This window comes from Dermochelys coriacea, chromosome 20 (assembly GCF_009764565.3).
Source record: "Dermochelys coriacea isolate rDerCor1 chromosome 20, rDerCor1.pri.v4, whole genome shotgun sequence".
Lineage (NCBI taxonomy): Eukaryota > Metazoa > Chordata > Testudines > Dermochelyidae > Dermochelys > Dermochelys coriacea.
The window spans coordinates 6,435,521-6,456,298 of record NC_050087.2 but is presented as its reverse complement, the minus strand read 5'-3'; the positions used below and the strand labels follow the sequence as shown (position 1 = coordinate 6,456,298).

General features: G+C 57.6%; 1 protein-coding gene across 1 annotated transcript; it reads right to left on the bottom strand.

Moving 5' to 3' along the window:
- Positions 1-4,283: 4,283 nt before the first annotated feature.
- On the bottom strand, positions 4,284-19,145 carry AMHR2 (anti-Mullerian hormone receptor type 2). Its single transcript, XM_038379311.2, has 11 exons — positions 17,718-19,145; positions 17,373-17,555; positions 16,387-16,539; positions 13,713-13,799; positions 12,246-12,385; positions 10,499-10,726; positions 9,991-10,105; positions 9,335-9,495; positions 8,683-8,830; positions 6,805-6,941; positions 4,284-6,483 (listed from the first exon to the last, which is right to left on the bottom strand). The coding sequence occupies exons 1-11, from the start codon at positions 18,013-18,015 to the stop codon at positions 6,355-6,357; spliced, it is 1,779 nt and encodes a 592-aa protein (XP_038235239.2). The 5' UTR covers positions 18,016-19,145; the 3' UTR covers positions 4,284-6,354.
- Between the last annotated feature and the right edge of the window lie 1,633 nt (positions 19,146-20,778).

Sequence of the window (20,778 nt, the reverse complement as noted above, 5' to 3'; positions counted from 1 at the left end):
GCTCCGGACTCCTGGGTTCTCTCCCCAGCTCCGGGAGGGGGGGGCGGGGACTCCGGACTCCTGGGTTCTCTCCCCAGCTCCAGGAGGGGGGGGCGGGGACTCCGGACTCCTGGGTTCTCTCCCCAGCTCCGGGACTCCGGACTCCTGGGTTCTCTCCCCAGCTCCGGGAGGGGGGGCGGGGACTCCGGACTCCTGGGTTCTCTCCCCAGCTCCGGGACTCCGGACTCCTGGGTTCTCTCCCCAGCTCCGGGAGGGGGGGCGGGGACTCCGGACTCCTGGGTTCTCTCCCCAGCTCCAGGAGGGGGGGCGGGGACTTCGGACTCCTGGGTTCTCTCCCCAGCTCCAGGAGGGGGGGTTGGGACTCCGGACTCCTGGGTTCTCTCCCCAGCTCCGGGAGGGGGGGCGGGGACTCCGGACTCCTGGGTTCTCTCCCCAGCTCCAGGAGGGGGGCTGGGACTCCGGACTCCTGGGTTCTCTCCCCAGCTCCGGGAGGGCGGTGGGGTCTCGTGGGTTAAAGCAGGTGGGGGCTGGGAATCCGGACTCCTCGGGCCTAGCCCCAGTTGCAGGAGGGAAGTGTGGCGTAGTGGTCAGGGATGGGGATTGGGCATCAGGACTGCTGGGTTTTCTTCCTGGCTCTAGGAGGAGCGTGGTCTCGTATTTGGAGCAGGAGCCTGGGGGGGTGCCAGACCCCTCTGTTCGATTCTGGGCTTTATACGGGAGTGTGGTTCCCAGGTCAGACTCAAGGGAGCAGTATCCAGAACTCCTGATTTGCTGTGTCACCTGGCTCTGTGTCTTCAGCTATCCGTGCCTCAGTTTCCCCACCTGGGAAACAGGGAAAACAACTCCAATGCACAGTGGGGGCATTGTGGGGGAGGAGGTGGATTGTGAGGTTTAATTCACTAATGCTTGGGAAGTGCTTTGAGATCCTCAGATGAGGTGGCAAAGAAACATTCTGGCTGTCCAGTCTCATGCCATTGAAACCCATGGCACTGAGTGCTCTTTTGAGAGGCAGAGAAAGCACTAGGAAGGATGGTCCAGTGGGTAGGGCACCAGGCTGGACACCTAGGATCTATTCTTTCCTCATCCACATTTGTCCGGGGTGACCTAGGGCAAGTCATATAGTCTACCCTGTGCCTCAGATTCCCCACCTGTAAATGGGGATCATACCCCACGGGTATGTGAGGATAAAATCTGCTAATAAGTGTAAAGCACCCAGGTATTATGGTGATGGGCACCATACAAGCGCAGGCTAGAGGAAACAAAAGTGATCAGGCAGCAAGGCAATGACCTTTCCTAGCTAGATACTCAATCATCAGATCTAAAGTGCCCAAAGGCTGCCTGGTGGCTCTCTAAGATGCAGCAGTGACTTCAGAGGGGATCAAGCAGCGCTTCAAGTGGTCTGAAAAAAGTGGGAGTCTATCATCTGGGAGCAAGAGCTTTTGTAAGACAGATCTTGGGGTGCACCCTTCAGAGACAGACCCCCCCACCTCCAAACACACATGCTTTAAGCAGTAGGATCAGGGCCTGTTCCTGAGAGATTAATCAGGGCCAAGCTGGCAAGCGGGGTGCGGGTGTCTGAAGGGGACGCGCCCTGTCCTGGAGCCCAGCCAAGTTACAGCACCAAGTGTTTACACACAGCTCTGATGACACTGCATGAAAGCAAAGCTCACCTGACAGCAGCGCCAAGGTCAGTGAGATCGTGGCTGCACTCAAAGGACAGTGTCCCTACGGAGCGCTGCCCAGTACGTTCGGCAATGTGGGGGGATCTGCTGGAACTAAACATGGAGAAAGGGACTTGGGGCTGGGGGAAGCTCTCGGGAAAACTGGCAACGTTTTATTGGGTTGTTTTCTAGTCCGTCTAGTGGTTACAGCAGAAGATTGGGAGCTAGGACTCCCCGGTTCTAGCCCTGGCTCTGGGAGGGGAATGGGCTCCAGCACGTGGGGTGGGAGGCAGGACACAGCTATAATGAATAGACTGGATCTTTTATTCAGGCTGCTGGACACAGACTGACCCCGAGGTTCCCTCTGGTTAGTGCCATGATGGGGTGAGGGATAGCTCAGTGGTTTGAGCATTGGCCTGCTAAATCCAGGGTTGTGAGTTCAGTCCTTGAGGGGGCCATTTAGGGATCTGGGGCAAAAATTGGGGATTGGTCCCGCTTGGAGGAGGGGGTCGGACTAGATGACCTCCTGAGTCCCTTCCAGCCCTGATAGTCTATGATTCTATATGGGGCCATTGTAAATCCTGGCCTGGATTCAGCTGCCGTGGAAGGGAATGCTGAGCACAATGGGCTCTGTTTGTAGCTCTGGCATGACTGGTAACACTTGGGCATATACCTTGCTTACCCTGTGACTTAGTTAACTTCCCTGTGAAAATGGGGACAACACCCCTGACCTGGGACAAAGGGGGGGGATGCCTGAGATGTGCAAATATTAGTGACAGATAAAAGTCCTGCCCCAGAGTCTTCCCAAGTCAGGCGCATGTTCAGAATCCCAAGGCCTGGAGAAATCACTGGCTGGATTTCTCCTGGGATGAGGAAGCCCCAGGGTTTGGGCCTGGGGCCAGTCTTGCCCAGCAATAAGAATTATGTGTCCCCCCCTCCCCGTACTTTTCAGAGGCAAATCTCTGGAGTCCTTTGTGCTGAAGGGATGTATTGTTAAGTGTTATTATTCTGGTCTGCTGCTAAGGGCAAGAATCTGAGGCCCTATTGCACCAGATCACAGACCAATGGCTAGAGGAGGATACTGGGCATCAGGACTTGGGGGTTCTATTCCCTGCTCTGGGAGGCACTAGGGTCTAGCAGATAAAGCATCAGACTGGGCCTCGGGAGACCTGAGTGCTAGTCTTGGCTCTGCTGGCCAACTCACTTTGCCACTCTGTGCCTCAGTTTCCCTGTATGTGAAATGGGGCTAATGAGCCTGACCTCCTTTGTAAAACGCTTGGAGATCTCTGGGAGAAAAGCATGAGGCGGTGTGATTAGCGAGTGCTGGATCCTCTCTGGCCTGTTTAACACCAGCTCCCAGTGGCCCATCCAGCATAGAATCCTCCATCAGACCATTGGCTTGTCTTGCCCAGAATCCTCAGCTCCCTGTGGGCTCAGATCTGGGTGCCCATTGACTGTAAACCCAGTGTACATTTAAACCAAGACCCTACCAAAACAAAACCCTCCGCTGCCCACCCAGTTCTCCCTCTGTGGGGTGGGGGGAATGAGCCACGTGTGACAGGTGGGAGTTGGACTGGAAGGTGCTTGGATGCTCTGGGGGAGCAGGTAAGAACCTGGGTGTTGCACAGGGATAGATGCCTGGGTGTTTTTCTCCGGCCACACTGGATCTGTCCAGCCCTACACCTCTTGCTGTAGCAGCACCTTGGTCTCAGAGAGGGTGCAGAGAAGAGCCACAAGAACGCCGACAGGGTTGGGAGACCTGCCTTACAGTGAGAGACTCCAGGAGCTTGGTCTGTTTAGCTCAACAAAAAGAAAGCCAAGGGGTGACTTGATCACAGTCTGTAAGTACCTGCATGTGCTTGCGGGCTGGTCAGGCGAGCAGACAAAGGTCTAACAAGGTCCAAGGGTCATGCGGGATTCTCCACCACAGGCAAGTTTTAAATCAAGAGTGGAGGTTTTTCTAAAAAATCCACTTTATTTCAAACAGGATGTAATTCAGGGCCGTGTTATGCAGGTCAGATGAGACAATCACAGGCGTCCCTTTGGGCCTTATAATCTATGCAAGAGGTCCCCAACCTGTGGGGTGTGGGAGGGCCGGGGCAGCCCCCATGGGGGCCAGGGAGGGAGTGCCACCCAGCCCTTCTTTGCCCCCAGTTCTGCTCCAGTCCTGCTCATAGCCACGTCCCCAGCTCCTGGCCCCGTGCCTGGCCCCCAGCTTCTGGCCCCCCATCTGGCCCTACCCCCCGCCTCCTAGCAGCTCCACTCCCGGCCTCTGCGCCAATCTCAGTCACTGGCCGCGGCTCTGACCCCGGCCCAGCTCCTGGCCCCAGACCCACCCCCAGCCTCAGCCCGCTGACCCCCGTCCACGTCGTTGTCCTGAGAAGCTGCATCCCTGCTCCTGTACCCAGCTCTGGGGAGGCGGACAAGGGTGAGAGGGGGCATGACCCTCAAAAGTGTGGGGACCACTGATCTATGCATATCCTGCTGCAACAAATCAAACTAGCTCTATAAACCTCATCCTTCGACACCAGGTGAGCTCACTGGCCCATCCTTAGCTCACTCGCCAATGGCCCATCTACCTCACCTTCTCCCATACCAGATCACTCAGACCAGTCTGTACTGGTGTATTACTCAGGCTTTATTTCCAGCCAGGCCCTTCGTACAAACGTTCAGTGTCAAACTACCCCAGCAAGCAGCTCGCCTGCCCCATCTGGGGCTCAGAAACAGCCTGGACAGGGCTGTGTTGCTCCTCACGTGTTCTTTCTGCAGGCCGAGTGCCCGGCGGGATTCCCGATTCCCCCCGCACCGTGAAGCAGAATAAATGAAGGCTCTTTCATCAACCCTGGGGCGTGTGCGTGTCAATATCTTTATCCCCAGACAGGGGAGTTGGGGAACAGGGAGGTGATGGGAGAGTCTCACAGTGAGTCAGGGCAGATCTGGGAATGGAACTCAGGAGTCCTGGGCACTAGCCACAAGACCATTGTTTCCCCGTTTGTCCCAACCTTTCTCCCATCTATTGTATTCTCCCCTGATCCCCTCTTCCCCAAGAACCAGGCTCCCCCTCTCCTTCCTCTGGATCCCGCCACCCCCAGCGGCCCTCTCCTGTCACATCCTGGGCACCCCCTGGGGGTGGAATGGTCTGGCCCCCTCTACCCTGCAAGGGAGCAGTGGAGCAGGGAGAGCCATGGTCATCCTACGTCCTTACTAATAGCCAGGAGGAGGAGCTCAGTGGGCCTGCAGCCCAGCTCCCAGAGTCACTGCAGCTGGCGCAGGGGCAAACATGGGACTGTCACTCCAGCTGAGTGACCCCTGGCAGATGCCTGTGTCCCCCAGCCCCTCCCTGTCGAGAGGCGGCTGGCACAGAGCCCCGAGGGTCAGCAAAACCTGGCATTGCACTATCGGCCTGCAGACAGGCAGCACTGCCCTGTGCTTAGCACAGAGGCCTTGGAGCTGGGTTTTATTCCTGGGTGAGTCCTTTCGCCCTCCCCCTCCCCCTCCATGCCTCAGTTTCCCCTACTGTGAAATGAGGGAGATGGGGGATTTGTGAGTGCACAGTATTATCATAAACTCCAGGCTCTTGCTGAGCAACACCCTTCCATAACTCACTCCCAGATGTAAGGAGAAAGGCCCAACCCTTTAGTGCCTGGGGCCAGCTGGGCAGGGGGTGCACATGGTGCCCCACAGTCTCCTAGAGGAGTCACCTGACAGGTGGTATGATCACAAGCCATCTGGCGTTCCCAGGCAGTAGCCCAGTCTCGACCCACTCTAAGGTCTGCAGGAAACAGTAGAATCTGAATCTGACACCCCAATGCCACTATTTATCCCCCGCCCAGCTCCCAATGGCCAAGATCTGCAATCCCCATTAAGAGCTTTGAGGGACAGTGTGGGCTAGTGGATAGTGCACCAGACTGGGACTCTGGAGACCCAGGTTCTATTCCTGGCTCTGCTGGGTGACCTTCGGCAAGTCACTTTGCCACTCAGTGCCTCAGTTTCCCCTCACACATATTGGCTGTTACTGTGAGCTCTTTGGGGCAGGGAGCATTTGGTCCTGCTTCTAGCATGTAAACAACATAGCCCAGAGCCAGGCAGCTCATGAGCAACAGCCCCAGGAAGGGCCAGGACAGTGTGCATGGAAGATGTATACCTGTGTGTGTGGCTGGGGTGTATGCCCATCAGTGCGTGAGTGGCTGATGGCATATGCCCTGTGTGTGTATGTGTCTGGGAGGAGGGTGTGTATGCCTGCAGGGGGAGAAGAGGTGCATGCACATTCGGGAGGGGAGAGGTATAATGGGAGGCATGTCCATGAAGGGGATAGGGGTAACTTGGGGGCTGAACACCCTCCCTTCCATGTGGGGCTGGCATGACTGTGGGAGGGCTGTGCTCCCAGCCTGGGGGCATGGCCAAAGCACACTGCAGTATGGGTATTCCCTGCCTCCCGGGGCCCATGGGAGCAGAGTGTAAGGTTCGAATCCGGCCCAGGTGGGGGTGGTCGGCCGGGCAGCTTGAGGCCATGCAGCAGCAGGGCACAGGCCAGCCCTGTTTATATCCAGCACAGGCAATAGCTGTACGGGCATGGCGCCGTCCCTGCCCCCAGAGGTCCTCTCCGTCAGCGCCAACCAGAGGCCTAAGGAGCCTTCCCAGGCACCGTGGCCCAGTGGCGGGCAAGGACAGGGGGGCAGCACCCCTTGCCAGCTCAGCACACCCCCGCCGGCAACTCAGCTCCCAGGGTCTGGAGCCGCTGGCGGGTGCACTCAGCCGTCAGCCGGGCCTCAGGATCGGGGTCCCAGCAGTCCTCCAGCAGCTCCCGCAGGCAGATGGAGACCTAGGAGAGAGGGGTCTCTCAGGGTGCAGGTGGCTCCGGACCCCAGGCTGGCTGAGGGGTCGCCCTGAGAGAGAACCTGCTGCAGCAAAGACAAGACCTCCACCCCCACCCTGTTCACCTGTGGGGCTCAGGCCAGGGGTGTAAAGCCCCCAAGGAATATAATAAAATCTGGGGGGGTCGCCAAAGGGTCTCACTACATAGATGTATTTACCGCTGGCCTTTTAAACCAGCAGCAGAGCTAGTTGCGTCCTTCCTCCCCTCCACTACTCCCTCATCCCTTCCCACTAGTGTCCCCCCTCCCCTCCCCCCAAACCCCTTTACCTGGCCTGTCCCCTTCCAGGATTCGGGGATGGATGGCCTCCTCCTCTCCTCCACGGCCAGTCTCCTCAGCTCCCCATACGTGGGACTACTGCCCAGCTCTGCCTCGTAGGCCAGCTGGAAGGGAGGGACCCCACAGCCTGGGGGAGGAGAGAGTGGGACACGTGGGAGTCAAATGGCTGTGGCTTCCATCCAGCCCAGCCCCTAAGATGACCTGGGTACCAGCGACTGGTTCAGTTTGTGGGTGTGCGTCACCCTAAAGTGGCCAGCAGAGCGGATAAAAGCCCAACTACTGCTGTTGGCTAACGGGGATTCCCCTTGGACCCAAGAGACCTGATTCCCGGCACACTCAGGCTGCACTGGCAGCACAGAGAGGCCTTCCAGTGGGGATATGTGGCCCCCTGGGGAATCTCCCCCCATGCAGTGGGCTCCCCAGTTGGTGTGGGACTGGCATGACCATGTAAGGGCTCTGCTCCCAGCCCCAGTGCAGGGGGCGGAGTAGGGCATGGCCAAAGCACACTGCATTATGGGTATTCCCTACCTCCCGGGGCCCATGGGAGCAGAGTGTAAGTTAGATCATCTATGGTTACCATACGTCCGTATTTTCCCGGACATGTCCAGCTTTTTGGTTTTTAAATTGCTGTCCAGGAGGAATTTTTAAAAATCTAAAAACGTCCGGGATTTTGCCATTATTATTCTTCCCCAAAGAAGAATTGATCATTTGAGAAAGAAAGTGAATGTTGATCACTGGAGAGAACGCCCGCTTTTTCCCCCTAGCTCCCAGTGCTTGTGCCACGAAACAGCTGTTTGGCACGGCTGGGAGGGAGGGGGGAGAAGGGGGAATGCGGCGCGCTCAGGGGAGGAGGCGAGGCCGGGGCGGGGATTTGGAGAAGAGGTCCAATGGGGCAGGAAGGGGGCAGAGTTGGGGCAGGGACTTTGGGGAAGGGGTTGGAATGGGGGCAGGGAAGAGGCAGGGAAGGGGTGGAGTTGGGGTGGGACCAGGGCAGGGGGGCACAAGCAAATTCCCGCCCCCCCCATGGAGTGTCCTCTTTTTTGAATGTTCAAATATGGTAACCCTAGAGCATCCCGGAGGCTGCTCTGACACCAGGAGCGTGGGACTGGGCCCAGAATACGGGAAGCATAAACTTGTTCCTGACCAGCCCAGGAAGGGGGTAAACGAGAATCAGCCCGCTTGGATCTGGAGTGTATGGAAGTGCAACTCTGGCCCCAGGGCCCCCTCCCTCCTGGGCAGCCTGGCTCACTGCTCCCAGAAACCAGCCTGTAAGCAATGCCTCTTTTCCCCTTCCCACCCCCCACCGGGGGCAGGTATCCTCCCCAGGGGCTGGGCTCCCAGATACCTCCCCTGGGCAGGGACCACGGTGCAGTGCAGACAGCCCAGTGCGGGGCGCGGATGTGTGTGTGTGTGAGAGAATTTGGGTGATATTTCTCCAAACCTCCACCAGGTGGCAGAGTTTCCAGCACTTTATTTGTCTGCGCCGCCACCACAGGGATTGGGGGCGGCTCTTGATTTGATGGTGCGGGGGGGGTTGGGGGGGGACAGAGAAATTCTTGGTTTGAGGCTTTCTAGGGGCTGATCCCGCAGCACAGCCCACAGGGATGGGGGCTGCATACACCAGCACGGCCATGGTTGGGGGGGGGGGTTGGCTGAGCAATAGTTACGCTGGGGGGCATACAGGGGTGGCACAAGGAACCACGGGGTGCAGGAAGGGACCGGCTGGGTGGGACCTCCCAGTGCTCGGGATGTTTAAAGCCAGGCAGGACAGAGGTCTGGGGGATGGGCTCCAGGCCTGGATCCTGCCCTGCACGGCCCAGCTGGGGTCCAGGGGGTCACGCCCAGCACCGAGCCCTACAGCCGCTCACCTGGGGAGAGCATCGAGCATCTCGTCAGGATCTCCCAGAGCACCAGGGCCAGGGAGTAGATGTCGGCCTGCTTCAGCGCGCGGCCCCAATCCTGCAGGTCCAGGCTGTCGTCCAGGATCTCAGGGGCCATGTACCGCTGGGTCCCTGCCTGGAATCAGGCAGGAAGGTCAACGCCAGACGCCGACCACCAGCCACTCACATGCCATGTGAGGGTGAGCTTGCCCACGCTAGTGCAACTGTTTGCACATGCCAGGGCCGAGGCTCCCAGGCATGTACCCATGAACGGGGCAGATTCATATGGGGCTCCCAACCTCTCCCCAGACAGCTTCCTTTCCAGGGGCTCTCCTACCTCGCCCCCCTACCTCAATGCTCAATCACTTTCTGGCACGCTCACATGTGATCACACACATCCCCCCCATGCGCTCATATACCGGAGAGCTCAGACTCCCCCAGCCTCCACCCTCACCCCCCCCATTAAAACTTCCCCTCTCTGCCCTAGATGTGTGTGGGGGGGGGGTTATCACAGACCCACACCCCCCCCCCGGCTCTCCAGCTGGACCCACTGCCCAGTTCTCTGAGCCTTAAGCACAAGTGCTGTTGCACACACACACACACACACACACATGCACATGCGCGCGCACACATTTGCTACCTTCCTGACAGCAGCTTCCATGCGGCCCCCGCCCCATCGCTCCAGGTGCGCAGGCAGCGCCGTCGCCAGGCCGAAGTCCCCAATGGCGCAGCTCCGGTCCTCCCGCACCAGCACATTCTGGCTGCTCAGGTCCCGGTGCGCCACACTGGGTTTGTGTAGGCCTGGCACCAAGGAGACACAGGTTAGGAAGGGTCCAGCTGGGGGGGGGGGAGGGAGTGGGGGAGCCACTGTGCTTATCAGTGCCAACAGAGGGCAAGAAGGGTCGAATCCTGGCCCCCACCCCTGGGATAGGCACGGAGAATGGGACATTGCAGAGACCCCACCAGCTCCGCTCGTGGGCCTGGGTGCACTGGACGGGCTGGTGGGGGCATGGCGAACCCTTGGCTGTGACTGGCTAGTGGAGGGAAAGGCTGCTGGGCCATGTGTCCTATCCCCACCTCCCAGCTCCTGGGCTCACCCTTGAGGATGGGCAAACTCACTGCGTGGAGGCGGTAGGGGGGGCTAACTCGCCACATTGCGGCCGGCTGGGCACCAGGAGGGCGGGGAAAAGGGGATCACAGCTGCAATCGCAGCCCTGGGGCTCGGGTAGTGCAGGGTGTTGCCCCAGGGGCCTGCTGTTTCCTCTGCAGGGCTCCAGGAGCCAGGGCGGCTCTCACCGTTGTGCCAGAGCTCCTCATGCAGGAAGGCCAGCCCCCGGGCCAGCGACAGGGCCAGTCTGACGGTGCCGTCCCAGGCGCTGACGTGCTGGCTCAGGAAGTGTCTCAGGGAGCCCTGCAGGCAGACAGAGCCCTGTTCAGTCAGACCTCAGGCCAGAATCACAGGGGCCCATCGTTCAGTCTGGCTGTGAAACCCCAAGTGGGGAGGCGGGTCCCCAGTCCTTCCCCTGGCTAGATCCATCCCCCTGACGGGAAGCAACGGGGCCCCCAGCCCTTTCCCCGGGGATGATTCCCCGCTTGGATTCATCCCCCATCAGGAAGAGTTTTCTGAATACACTAAATTCTCTCTCTCCATATTGGAGCATAAGCAGAATCCCCGAGCAAAATCCCCTCCCTGACCGTGCACATGCAGTCACTCAGTCCCTGTGCAGTTCTGCACATGCCCAGCAGAGGGCAATGGCACCCACCCACCCCCCATGCCCAGGGCTGGCCCTAGGCGAGCACTCACCGCCGGGTAGAGCTGCAGCACCAGCAGGCTCCCCTGATCCCCGCACACCTCTCCTCGCCCAGCCGCCAGGAGCCGGGCCACATTGTCGTGGTTCATCAGGGGCAGGCTGTGCACGGACCACTCGGCAGCAAAGTGCTGGAAGCAGGCGTCGGGGAAGGCCTTGATCGCGACGGGCGTCTGATGCAGGGTGCCCTGCCACACCACGGAGAAGCGCCCGTCCTGGAGCACCTGTGGGGGACAAAGACAGATAGGGTGACATGCTGACCTGTCTGACAGCTCCCTGGGATGGAGAGGGGAGCACAGAACCTAGCCTTATCCTAGGTAAGGCACTGCTGCGGGGAAGGTCACAGCACTGGTGTCCCAGCTGGGCACTGCCGCGGGGAAGGTCACAGTGCTGGAGTCCATGGCTGCGCACTGCTGCGGGGAAGCTTGCAGCATTGTGGAGTCCATGGTTGGGCACTGCTGTGGGGAAGCTCGCAGTGCTAGAGTCCATGGCTGGGCACTGGTGCAGGGAAGCTCGCAGCACTGGAGTCCATGGCTGGGCACTGCTACAGGGAAGCTCACAGCACTGGAGTCCATGGTTGGACACTGCTGCAGGGAAGCTCGGAGTGCTGGGGTCCATGGCTGGGCACTGCTGCAGGGAAGCTCATAGCGCTGGAATTCATGGCTGGGCACTGCGGCAGGGAAGCTCGCAGCACTGGAGTCCATGGCTGGGCACTACTGCAGGGTGGATAAAATTTATTTTATTTTGTTTAACTCCCATGGGAGTTAGGTTCCTAAGCTTTGAAAATACCTCTAGGCACCTATTTGAATCTTTAGGTGCCTAAATACCTTTGAAAGTCTCCATAGTGACCATAAACAATCCTTCAATTCACTAACAACAGATCATTCTCCCACTGTTGAATAAGCCAGTTAGTTTCGAATACAAAATGTGTTTGGATAAACTTACAGTTTTGGCCCCTTAAGTATCCAGGGCATTTAAGGAGTTTTATTTCACTAATCAAAACGTTTTAAAATGTTGGTTTTGTGCATTTTTATTGGAATGCCCATTTCCATCCAGCTGCAGCTTGAGACAAATCACAAGTAAACAATCATCTGCTAGCAAATAAGAAACGTGTCCTTGGCCTTTTCTGAACATAATCAAAAATGTCAAATTTAAGATTCTCACTAAATAAATGCTAAGCGACGCAACTGCTTAAATAAATGTGTATAGACATAATGTGTCCTCCGGTTAGCAAAGAGAAGGACCAAATTTAGAGAACAGGCTATATTTAGTAGCGAATCAACATGTTTGAATGGTTACCCACAAACGAGAACGAACTGTTAGGAAAAGAAGTAAAAAACACAAATATAAAATGCAATTAAAATCAGTGATTTAAGTCAAGGTTTCCTGCTTGTTGATTTAAATCAAGATTAAAATCAGGGATTTAAACCAGTCCACCCTGAAGCTTGCAGCACTGGAGACCCTGCCTGGCACTGCTGCGAGGAAGCTTGCAGCGCTGGAGACACAACCTGGCACTGCCCCGGGGAAGCTCGCAGCGCTGGAGCCCCCGCCTGGCACTGCCAGCACAAACACCTGCTTGCATGGGCCAAAACTGATCCACCTCCTCCCTAAGCTCAACGGGGACATGCCAGGCGACACGTGCTCTCCCCCTGCAGAACCAGCCTGCAACTCGTACAGACAGAGGTGAGACAGAGGCAAAGGCCAGTCCGTGCTGTCAACCCCAACGCAGCCACCAAGCGAGACCTGGAGGAACTGGAGCGATGGCAGCTCCTGGCTGGGGGGTTCCCTCTCAGGGCTGGAATGGGGGTCCATGGTGACTTTGGTCAGCTCCCTGCTCTCTTCCTGGTGCAGCAGCACTGCACAGACCTTCATCTTTCTCAGCACTGCGGAGAGAAAGTGAGAGATTTCCCCCTGCAGTAACACAGGGGCTCCTCTGGGGCGGTGACACTGGGACTGGACGAATGCCCAACCATGGTGCAGTGCCCTGGGACTAGCACACAGAGCTGCTCAGCAGAGATAGAGAATGTGTGAGGGTTTGAATCACCAATCAACCCACAGCATGCGTGTGTGTGTGTGTGTGTGTATAGACAGACAGGGTGAGTCATATACTAACCCAGTATGTGTGTGTGTGTAGAGAGAGAGAGACAGACTGTGTGTGTACAGAAAGACAGTGTATACACAGATAGTGTGGGTGTGTATGTATGTGTGAGTCAGACACGAACACAGAGTGTGTGTGTGTGTGTGTAGAGAGAGAGACAGATGCTTTGTGCATAGACAGACAGACAGTGTGGGTGTGTATGTTTGTGTGTTATACACCAACTCAGTTTGTTTGTGTGTATATAGAGAGACAAACAGACTGTGTGTTTAGAGAGAGACAGACTGTGTATACAGACATCCAGACTCTGAGTGTGTGTGCATGTGTGTATAAAGAGAGAGACGGACTGTGTATACAGACAGACAGATGAACTGTGTGCGCGTGTGTATGTGTAAATTGTGCACTAACCCAGTTTGTGTGTGTAGAGAGAGACAAACAGACTCTGTCTGTGTGTTTAGACATCCAGATATGTGTGTGTTTGTGTGTGTGTGTGTGTGTGTGTTTAGACATCCAGATATGTGTGTGTTTGTGTGTGTGTGTGTGTGTGTGTGTGTGTGTAGAGAGAGACAGACTGTGTAGACAGATCCTGTGTGTGTGTGTGAATTGTAAACCAACCCAGTGCGTGCGTGTGTCAGGCTGTGTGTGTACCTACGTGTGAGGCAGAGGCAGGGATTGAGGGGGAGGGGGAGGGAGTCTAATAAATACTAAGAACCCCCCCAGCACCCCAAGCCCTGTGATCTTAACAAGCCGCTCGAGCTGAAGGGGGTTCCCCGCGGGGGCTGTCGGTGTTGGGCCTTGTACAGAATTCAGGCTGCGCCCACTAGAGGGCAACCCGCGTCCAGACTGTCCATGGGCAATTAACTGGCTTTGTGTCCCTGGCCAGGGCGCTCCCTGCTGGCTGGGACCAGGGACCACAGCCGCATTACGGAGCCACTGCCTCCCTCACACCACTGGGGCCCGTGCTAATGGGGCCCATGTTCCACGACTGGGACGACCAGGAGACCCGTGATGGGGGGCAGGGGGCGGCAGGACGGCTTGATCCGGGGCATCTAAAACCCCAGATTCCCCGTTGGGCCGAGGGCCTGGAGGAGCTGGGGGGGGGGCAGGGGCCATACCTAGGAAGGCCAGACAGCCGAGGAAGAGCAGCAGCGGGCAGGCCACGGCGATCCAGATGGTGCCCGTCGGAGCAGACCCAGCCGAGGCTGCGGAAAAGGCCGAGAGAGGCGGAGGCCGAACTGAGAACTCAGCCCCAGGCACGGCCCGTGGGCAGCGGGCGACGGGGCCCGGGGTCGGATGAGAAGGACGCCCGAGATATCGCTCCCGCTGGGGCGTTGGGATCCAGCCGTCGCCTGGCTGCCCCCTCGGGTGCTCCCCCCTGCACCAGGCCCAGTCCTGTGCTAAACCTCCCTGGGGGCACCGCTCCCGGCTGGATCTGTCCCAGCCCGTCCCCCAGGGGGCGATTCCTTGTCCGGATGCTGCCTGTCGGGGTGCCCACCACCCCTAATGTTCAGCCTAAGTGACCCTTTTCTTAATCAGCTCCCATGACCCTCCCTCCCTCCCTCCCTCCCGTCTCCTCGGGGCCCAGTGGCCACCTTTCCCTTCTAGCCACTAGCCAGCCCCCTCCTGGAGCAGAGAGGCGCAGACTGGACGGGGGCTGTCAGAGCCCCTCACATCTGGCCCTCGCTCCCCGACCCGCCCACGGGACACTCCTCTGCTCCTCTGCTCGAGTTTTAATTAAACTCCAGGAGAAAGGACGGCTTTGCCCCCCCTCCTCTCAGCTGCCAACATTCCTGTATCCTCCCTCTGCTGCAGCCCATCAAAGCCGGTTGGGGGGGGGGGGAGGAGCTGTGTCACAGCACTACAAAGCTAGGTGGGGGGGACCCAATCCAGCCCCGGCCATGCTGTTAAAGGAGCAGGGCAGTCAGATCCTGGGCCTGGCCAATTCCAGCTAGGCATCCTTACTGGCAGATGCCAAGATAGTCCCCTTGCAGGGAGTGGGGTTTAGTGGTCAGAGCAGGGGCTGGGGAGTCAGGACTCCTGGGTTCTATTGTTAGCTTGGGGAAGGGAGTTGGGTCTAGTGGTTAGTGCAGGGGAGCTGCATCTCGGGGCAAGGCACAGGGGGCTCGTCCCATCCCTTTCTCTCCTGCCCACTGAGCCTGTCTGCGGCTAAGTGCTTCCTCCTGCTGCAGGAACGAAGGAACCGGAGATGAGAGGGAAGCAGCAGGATGGAGGGGTGCAGGGGGAATTACCCCTCCTCTGCTGCTCTGTGACACCCCTCCACTGCCCCTTTGGCCCCGCTGCACCCTGCTGCCCTGTGCTGGGGCTCCAGAGGTCCCCCACCCCCATTCTCCACCCGTGCCCCCCGAGATCTAATGCACTGGAATCAGACTGGCCCGGGCTACAGCATCAGGGGCCAGAGCTCACTCCCTGGTCTCTCCCTGGCCCCGAGCGCTCTCACTGGGGAGCCAGGCAGAGGCTCGGCCAGGGGTCCAGCATGGGTCCCTCGTGCCTGATCAGGGCAAACCTAGGTCAGGAGCCCACACGAGAGGGTCAGGGATCGGCACCATAGGAGCAGCCCATTGGGTGCCACCCAGGGCACAGCCCCAGGGCACAACTCCCTTCCCTGTGCTGAGCCCTCCGGGTCAGCCCCCCATCCATAGCCACCCCATCCCGCAGCCCATAGCCTGGGTCCAGATAGCCAGGGATAGAGTAAGAATCAGGATGTGAACCCCACTCTCCTGCTCTAACTATTATACTCCACTTCCCCCCCCCTCAGAGCTGGGCATGGAACCCAGGAGTCCTGGCTCCCCATCCCCCAGCTCTAACTACTATACACCACTCCCCCCACTCTCAGAGCTGGGCATAGAACCCAGGAGTCCTGGCTCCCCACCCCCCAGCTCTAACCCACTAAACCGCACTCCTCCCCCAAGCTGGGTACAGAACTCAGGCATCCTGGCTCCCCCCACTAGACCCCACTCCCCACAGGAAGTCCAGCAGCCACATGGCAGCTGCTCGGGGGGACGCGTCGTGGGCAGCATCGCTGGGTTGGACCCAGTCCCGCCGGCCCAACCCGGTCTCGTGTGAGTGCCGGGTTCGCCTGCCTCCCAGCTGCTTATCAGGGTGACTCAGAGCTCTGGTGCTCGCACTCCCCTGCCTGGCTCGCCTCCCCAAGGTCTGTGGGGCACCGTCCAGGCAAGAGCATCCAGATAGCTGGGGTCTCCCCCAGGACTGTGCACCTGCTGGGGGGCAGGGAGAGGAGAGCCTGGCCTTCATGGGTCTGGCTGGGGGGGTGGTTACACACTGACTGCCCCATGCTAAACAGGGTCCTTCTCCCAGCCTGGGGGGGAGGGAGTTTGCAGAGGGGATGGACAGAGGAGACTGGGATGGGGACACTTTGGGGAGGGGAGCTGGGCCAGACATTGGGGGAGGGGGGCAAGAGGGGAGGCACGGGACAGACATGACAGGAAGGGCAAGGGCAATTATTTATGCTTTATCTTGTGTCCTCCTCAATTTTTTCTCAACACATCCCCCCCACGACCTCAGACATCTCCCTCCCCCAGTTCTGCCAGTGCCCCTCAATCCTGACCCGCAGCCCCCTGCTAAGCCCACTCTGGGGCCCCCCCAGCTCTGCCAGTGCCCCTAAAACCCAACACATACCCCTCCTCCCGCTACTTCAGACATCTCCCTTCTCCAGCTCTGCCAGTGCCTCTCAATCCTGACCCGCAGCCCCCTGCTAACCCCACCCTGGGCCCCCTATCTCTGGGGACATGTTCCCCGGCGATACCTCACCTTGCGGTGCTGCAGGGGCCCCAAGCCAGCTGATGTTGGCATTGCAGAGGTCAGAGTGGCACAGGCAGCGCTGAAGGATGGCCCCCATGGTGTGGATGGGGCTGGTTTTGCAGGCTGGGGAGTCGCAGCCATCTCGGTCACTGCCCCAGCAACCTGGCCTCCCGCAGAGACACAGACAGACAGACAGCCGTCAGGGGACTGAGCCCCCCGCCCCCCGCAGCCTAATCTCTTCTACCCCCCACCCCAGAACAATTCCCTCCCCATGCCGTGCCCTCAGGTATAGTGTCCGCCATGTGGGTGCCCAAGCCCTGATCCTGCAGCTACCTGGGGATGGGGGAGACCTTCCCCCCTCGCTGGCCCGAGCCAGCCGCAGCCCAATTGGACACGGGGGGGGGTGCTGTCTGAGCAGGGGGCAGCCACTGCGAATTCAGCAGACAGGCCTTTCCTTCCATGGGAAGTTGCAGGGGCAATAAACCCACCCGCCGCTTTTATACTCACTTTTCACAAACACATGGGAAGTGGCTCACCCAAGAGCGCACAAAAGGTTGGTGCCAGATCCAGGGACAGAACTCAGGAGTCTTGGCTCCCAGCCCCCCCCCCCCTTGCTCAAACCACGAGATCCCACTTCCCTGAGAGAACCAGGGGTAAAACCAGGAGTCCAGCCTCCCAGCGTCCCCTGCTCAAACCACTAGACCCTTCTCCCCTGGGAGAGCTAGGGATAGAACCCAGGAGTCCTGACTCCCAGCCCTGAGAGAGAGCCAGACCCAGCACTTTAACCACCAGCCCCCACTCCCTTCCCAGAGCAGATATAGATCCCAGGCATCCTGCCTTCTTGGGGTAACCAGACGTCCCAATATTAAGGGCTTTGTCTTATATAGGCAACTATCCCCACCCCCACACCGAAATAAAAGTGTCCCCATTTTTCATACTTGCTGTCTGGTCACCCTATGCCCCACCCGCACCCCATCACTTCAGCAGCCCCTCACCTTGCATCACTGCCTGGAGCCTGCCGTGGCTTTGGTTCCAGATCCCGAAGCAGCACTGGCTGGAGTTGCAGAGGATGGTGCTGCTCTCGGCCCCCCCCAGGAGATGCCCCCGATGCCGCATGGAGCCCTGCAGGTTGTGGGGGTGCTCATAGAAGACGCAGCTCCGGTTCCAGCTCAGGGTGCCTGGAGAGACACAGGAGGTTCAGCTGGGTGGGTGCAGGACATACACTTGCTCTCTCCCTCCCGCCCACCCCCCCAGGGGCAGCAGCCTGGCCCTCCGTCCGTCTCCCCCTGCCTGTGCACTAGGAGAGCACGGGGCGGGGGGGGCGCCACCCTGCCCCGTACCCGGCAGCCCCAGGCTCAGCCAGAGGCAGAGCCCCCGAAGCAGGCAGGGGGCCCGGGGATGCATGGTCGCCCCATCCATCCAGTGGTCCTTCTTCCAGCACCTGGAGCGTGCCTGTGAGCCCAGCTGGCCCTCCCCCAGGGCCCAGCACAGGTGGGAAGGACTTGGCTGGCTCCGCGCGTGGGATGGGGCCGAGATGTTGTCAACGGCCGGAGGAAGCAAAAGGAGTGCAGGGAAGGAGGGTGGCGCTCCCCCGCGCCCCGCTCTGATCCTGCTCCCACCCTGAGACTCAGCCCCCATGGGCCCTGCTCCTCACCTTGGCCCCTGGCCTGCAGGCTGGTGCTCAGCCCCGAGCTCAGCGTATCCTGCTGGGTTCTGTATCAGTGACTCTCGCCTGCTCAGAGCCTGCTGGGAGCTGGGCAGCAATTTCAGTGCCCAGGTCCCTCATCTAGAAGCAAACAGCTCCAAGACCCGTTCCCAGCCCAGAGCCTTCCTCATAAAGCCCAGTCTCCATTTATAATCAGAGTCCAGGGGTCAGGTACGTACACTGGGCTCCGTGCCTCTAGCCCCAGCAGAAGGCCCGCAGATGCAGTACCAATGCCAGCTGGAGTAATTATCCTGCCTCCCTAAATACACCCTCACCCCACTGAGCTGCAGCTGGATTGGGCTAAATACCTCCTTGGATCAGGGCCTGAACTTCTGTGTGGCTGTTAACAGCTGCCGTGCCCCACCCCAGAGGCAGCTGCAATTCAGCAATTGTTGGCAAAAGCATTTCCCAGGGAAAAGGGCTGCATCAAAGCTGCTCAAAAGAGCGATCCCCTGCTTTTTGCCAGCACAGTGGCACCACCACCAGCCTGAGCTTCAGGGTAGTGGGGCTCCTATGCCCACTTACAGACAAGGAGGTAACGGTATCGCTCTCCCCAAAGGTGTAAAACTCATGAGCCAGATCCTGTCACAGGCTGGCTGGCCCTGTAGGGGGCATTAAGGTCTGGTGATAGATCAGCTACCCTCCCAGCTGATCATATGGCCCTGTTCAATTATTAGACCCAGCTGGAAAGGGATCATAAAAACGTAAGAACGGCCATACTGGGTCAGACCAAAGGTCCATCTAGCCCAGTATCCTGTCTGGCGACAGTGGCCAGTGCCAGGTGCCCCAGAGGGAATGAACAGAGCAGGTCATCGTCAAGTGATCCATCCCCCGTCGCCCATTCCCAGCTTCTGGCAAACAGAGGCTAGGGACACCTCCCTGCCCATCCGGACTAATAGCCATTGATGGACCTATCCTCCATGAACTTATCTAGTTCTTTTTTGAACCTGATTATGGTCTTAGCCTTCATAGCATCCTCTGACAAGGAGTTCCACAGGTTGACTATGCGTTGTGTGAAAAAATACTTCCTTTTGTTTTAAACCTGCAGCCTATTAATTTCATTTGGTGACCCCTAGTTTTTGTGTTGAGGAGTAAATAACACTTCTTTATTTACTTTCTCCTCACCAGGCATGATTTTATAGACCTCTGTCCTATCCCCCCTTAGTCGTCTCTTTTCCAAGCTGAAAAGTCCCAGTCTTCTTATTCTCTCCTCATATGGAAGCCGTTCAATACCGCTAATCATTTTTGTTGCCCTTTTTTGAAACTTTTCTAATTCCAATATATCTTTTTTGAGATGGGGTGACCACATCTGCACACAGTATTCAAGATGTGGGTGGACCATGGATTTATATAGAGGCAACATGATATTTTCTGTCTTATCATCTATTCCTTTCTTAATGATTCCCAACATTCTGTTCGCTTTTTTGACTGCCGCTGCACATTGAATGGATGTTTTGAGAAAACTCTCCACAATAACTCCAAGATCTCTTTCTCGAGCAGTAACAGCTAATTTAGACCCCATCATTTTATATGTATAGTTGGGATTATGCTTTGCAATGTGCATTACTTTGCATTTATCGACATTGAATTTCATCTGCCATTTAGTTGCCCAGTCACACAGTTTTGTAAGCGCCTTTTGTAGCTCTTTGCAGTCTGCTTGGGACTTAACTATCTTGAGTAGTTTTGTAACATCTGCAAATGTTGCCCCGTTTACCCCTTTTTCCAGATCATTTATGAATATGTTGAATAGGACTGGTCCCAGAACAAACTCCTGGGGGGCCCATTCACTATCCATTCTGAAAACTGACCATTTATTCCTACCCTTTGTTTCCTATCTTTTAACCAGCTACCAATCCATGAGAGGACCTTCCTTCTTATCCCATGACAGCTTACTTTACTTAAGAGCCTTTGGTGAGGGAACTTGTCAAAAGCTTTCTGAAAATCTAAATACACTATATCCATTGGCCCATATATCCATTCGTCCACATGCTTGTTGACCCTCCCTTTTCTAAAACCATGTTGGCTTTTCCCCAACAAATTATGTTCATCTATGTGTCCAGCAATTTTGTTCTTTGCTATAGTTTCAACCAATTTGCCCGGTACTGAAATCAGGTTTACTGGCCCGTAATTGGCCTTCTGGCCCAAGGCTCTGAAGCAGGAGCGGGACAGGGGCAGTAGCCCAGGTTGGGCCAAGGAGCTGTTTTGCGGTTGAGGTTTTGCCAGAGTTTTCTGTCTGGAGAATAAAATTGTGCTGGATCCAACAGACTCTTTCCTGCCCTAGGGAGTCAGGCCAGCAGCCTATAGGCAGCCTCCTGCCTTCTCCCTCACCCCCCAAATCATTACACTGGCTTTTGAGTTCTCAGTCCCCTCCCCCATGTGTCAGGGGCAGCACACTGGTGAGAATGTCTGTTCCTTGCTGGGGACATGCACTCTACCACCTTCCTGCAGTGCTCCTGATTGGCTGCTCTTCCTAAAAGGCAGGCAAGTGGGGAAGGGCAGCCAATCAGAAGGGGTATCCCATTCCCCCCCCATCCAGGCTGAAATTCACAAGAGTAGCAGTGACTTGTGGAAATGTTGTGAGATTTGGCAACCCTGCAGGAGAGCTGTGTTGTGGGGCTGGTATGTACAACATGGCACCCACCACCATGGTATCTGGGCAGCTCCCAGTCTTTAATGTTTTTAGCCTCAGCATGCCC

Excerpts from the sequence above, each read along its gene's own strand:
- AMHR2 (XM_038379311.2), bottom strand. The coding sequence starts at position 18,015 with ATGGGGGCTGAGTCTCAGGGTGGGAGCAGGATCAGAGCGGGGCGCGGG. Across the intron at positions 16,540-17,372 it reads GCTCCAGGCAGTGATGCAAG|GTTGCTGGGGCAGTGACCGA; the intron begins GTGAGGGGCTGC and ends GCGGGAGGCCAG. Across the intron at positions 12,386-13,712 it reads CGGCTGTCTGGCCTTCCTAG|TGCTGAGAAAGATGAAGGTC; the intron begins GTATGGCCCCTG and ends TTCTCTCCGCAG.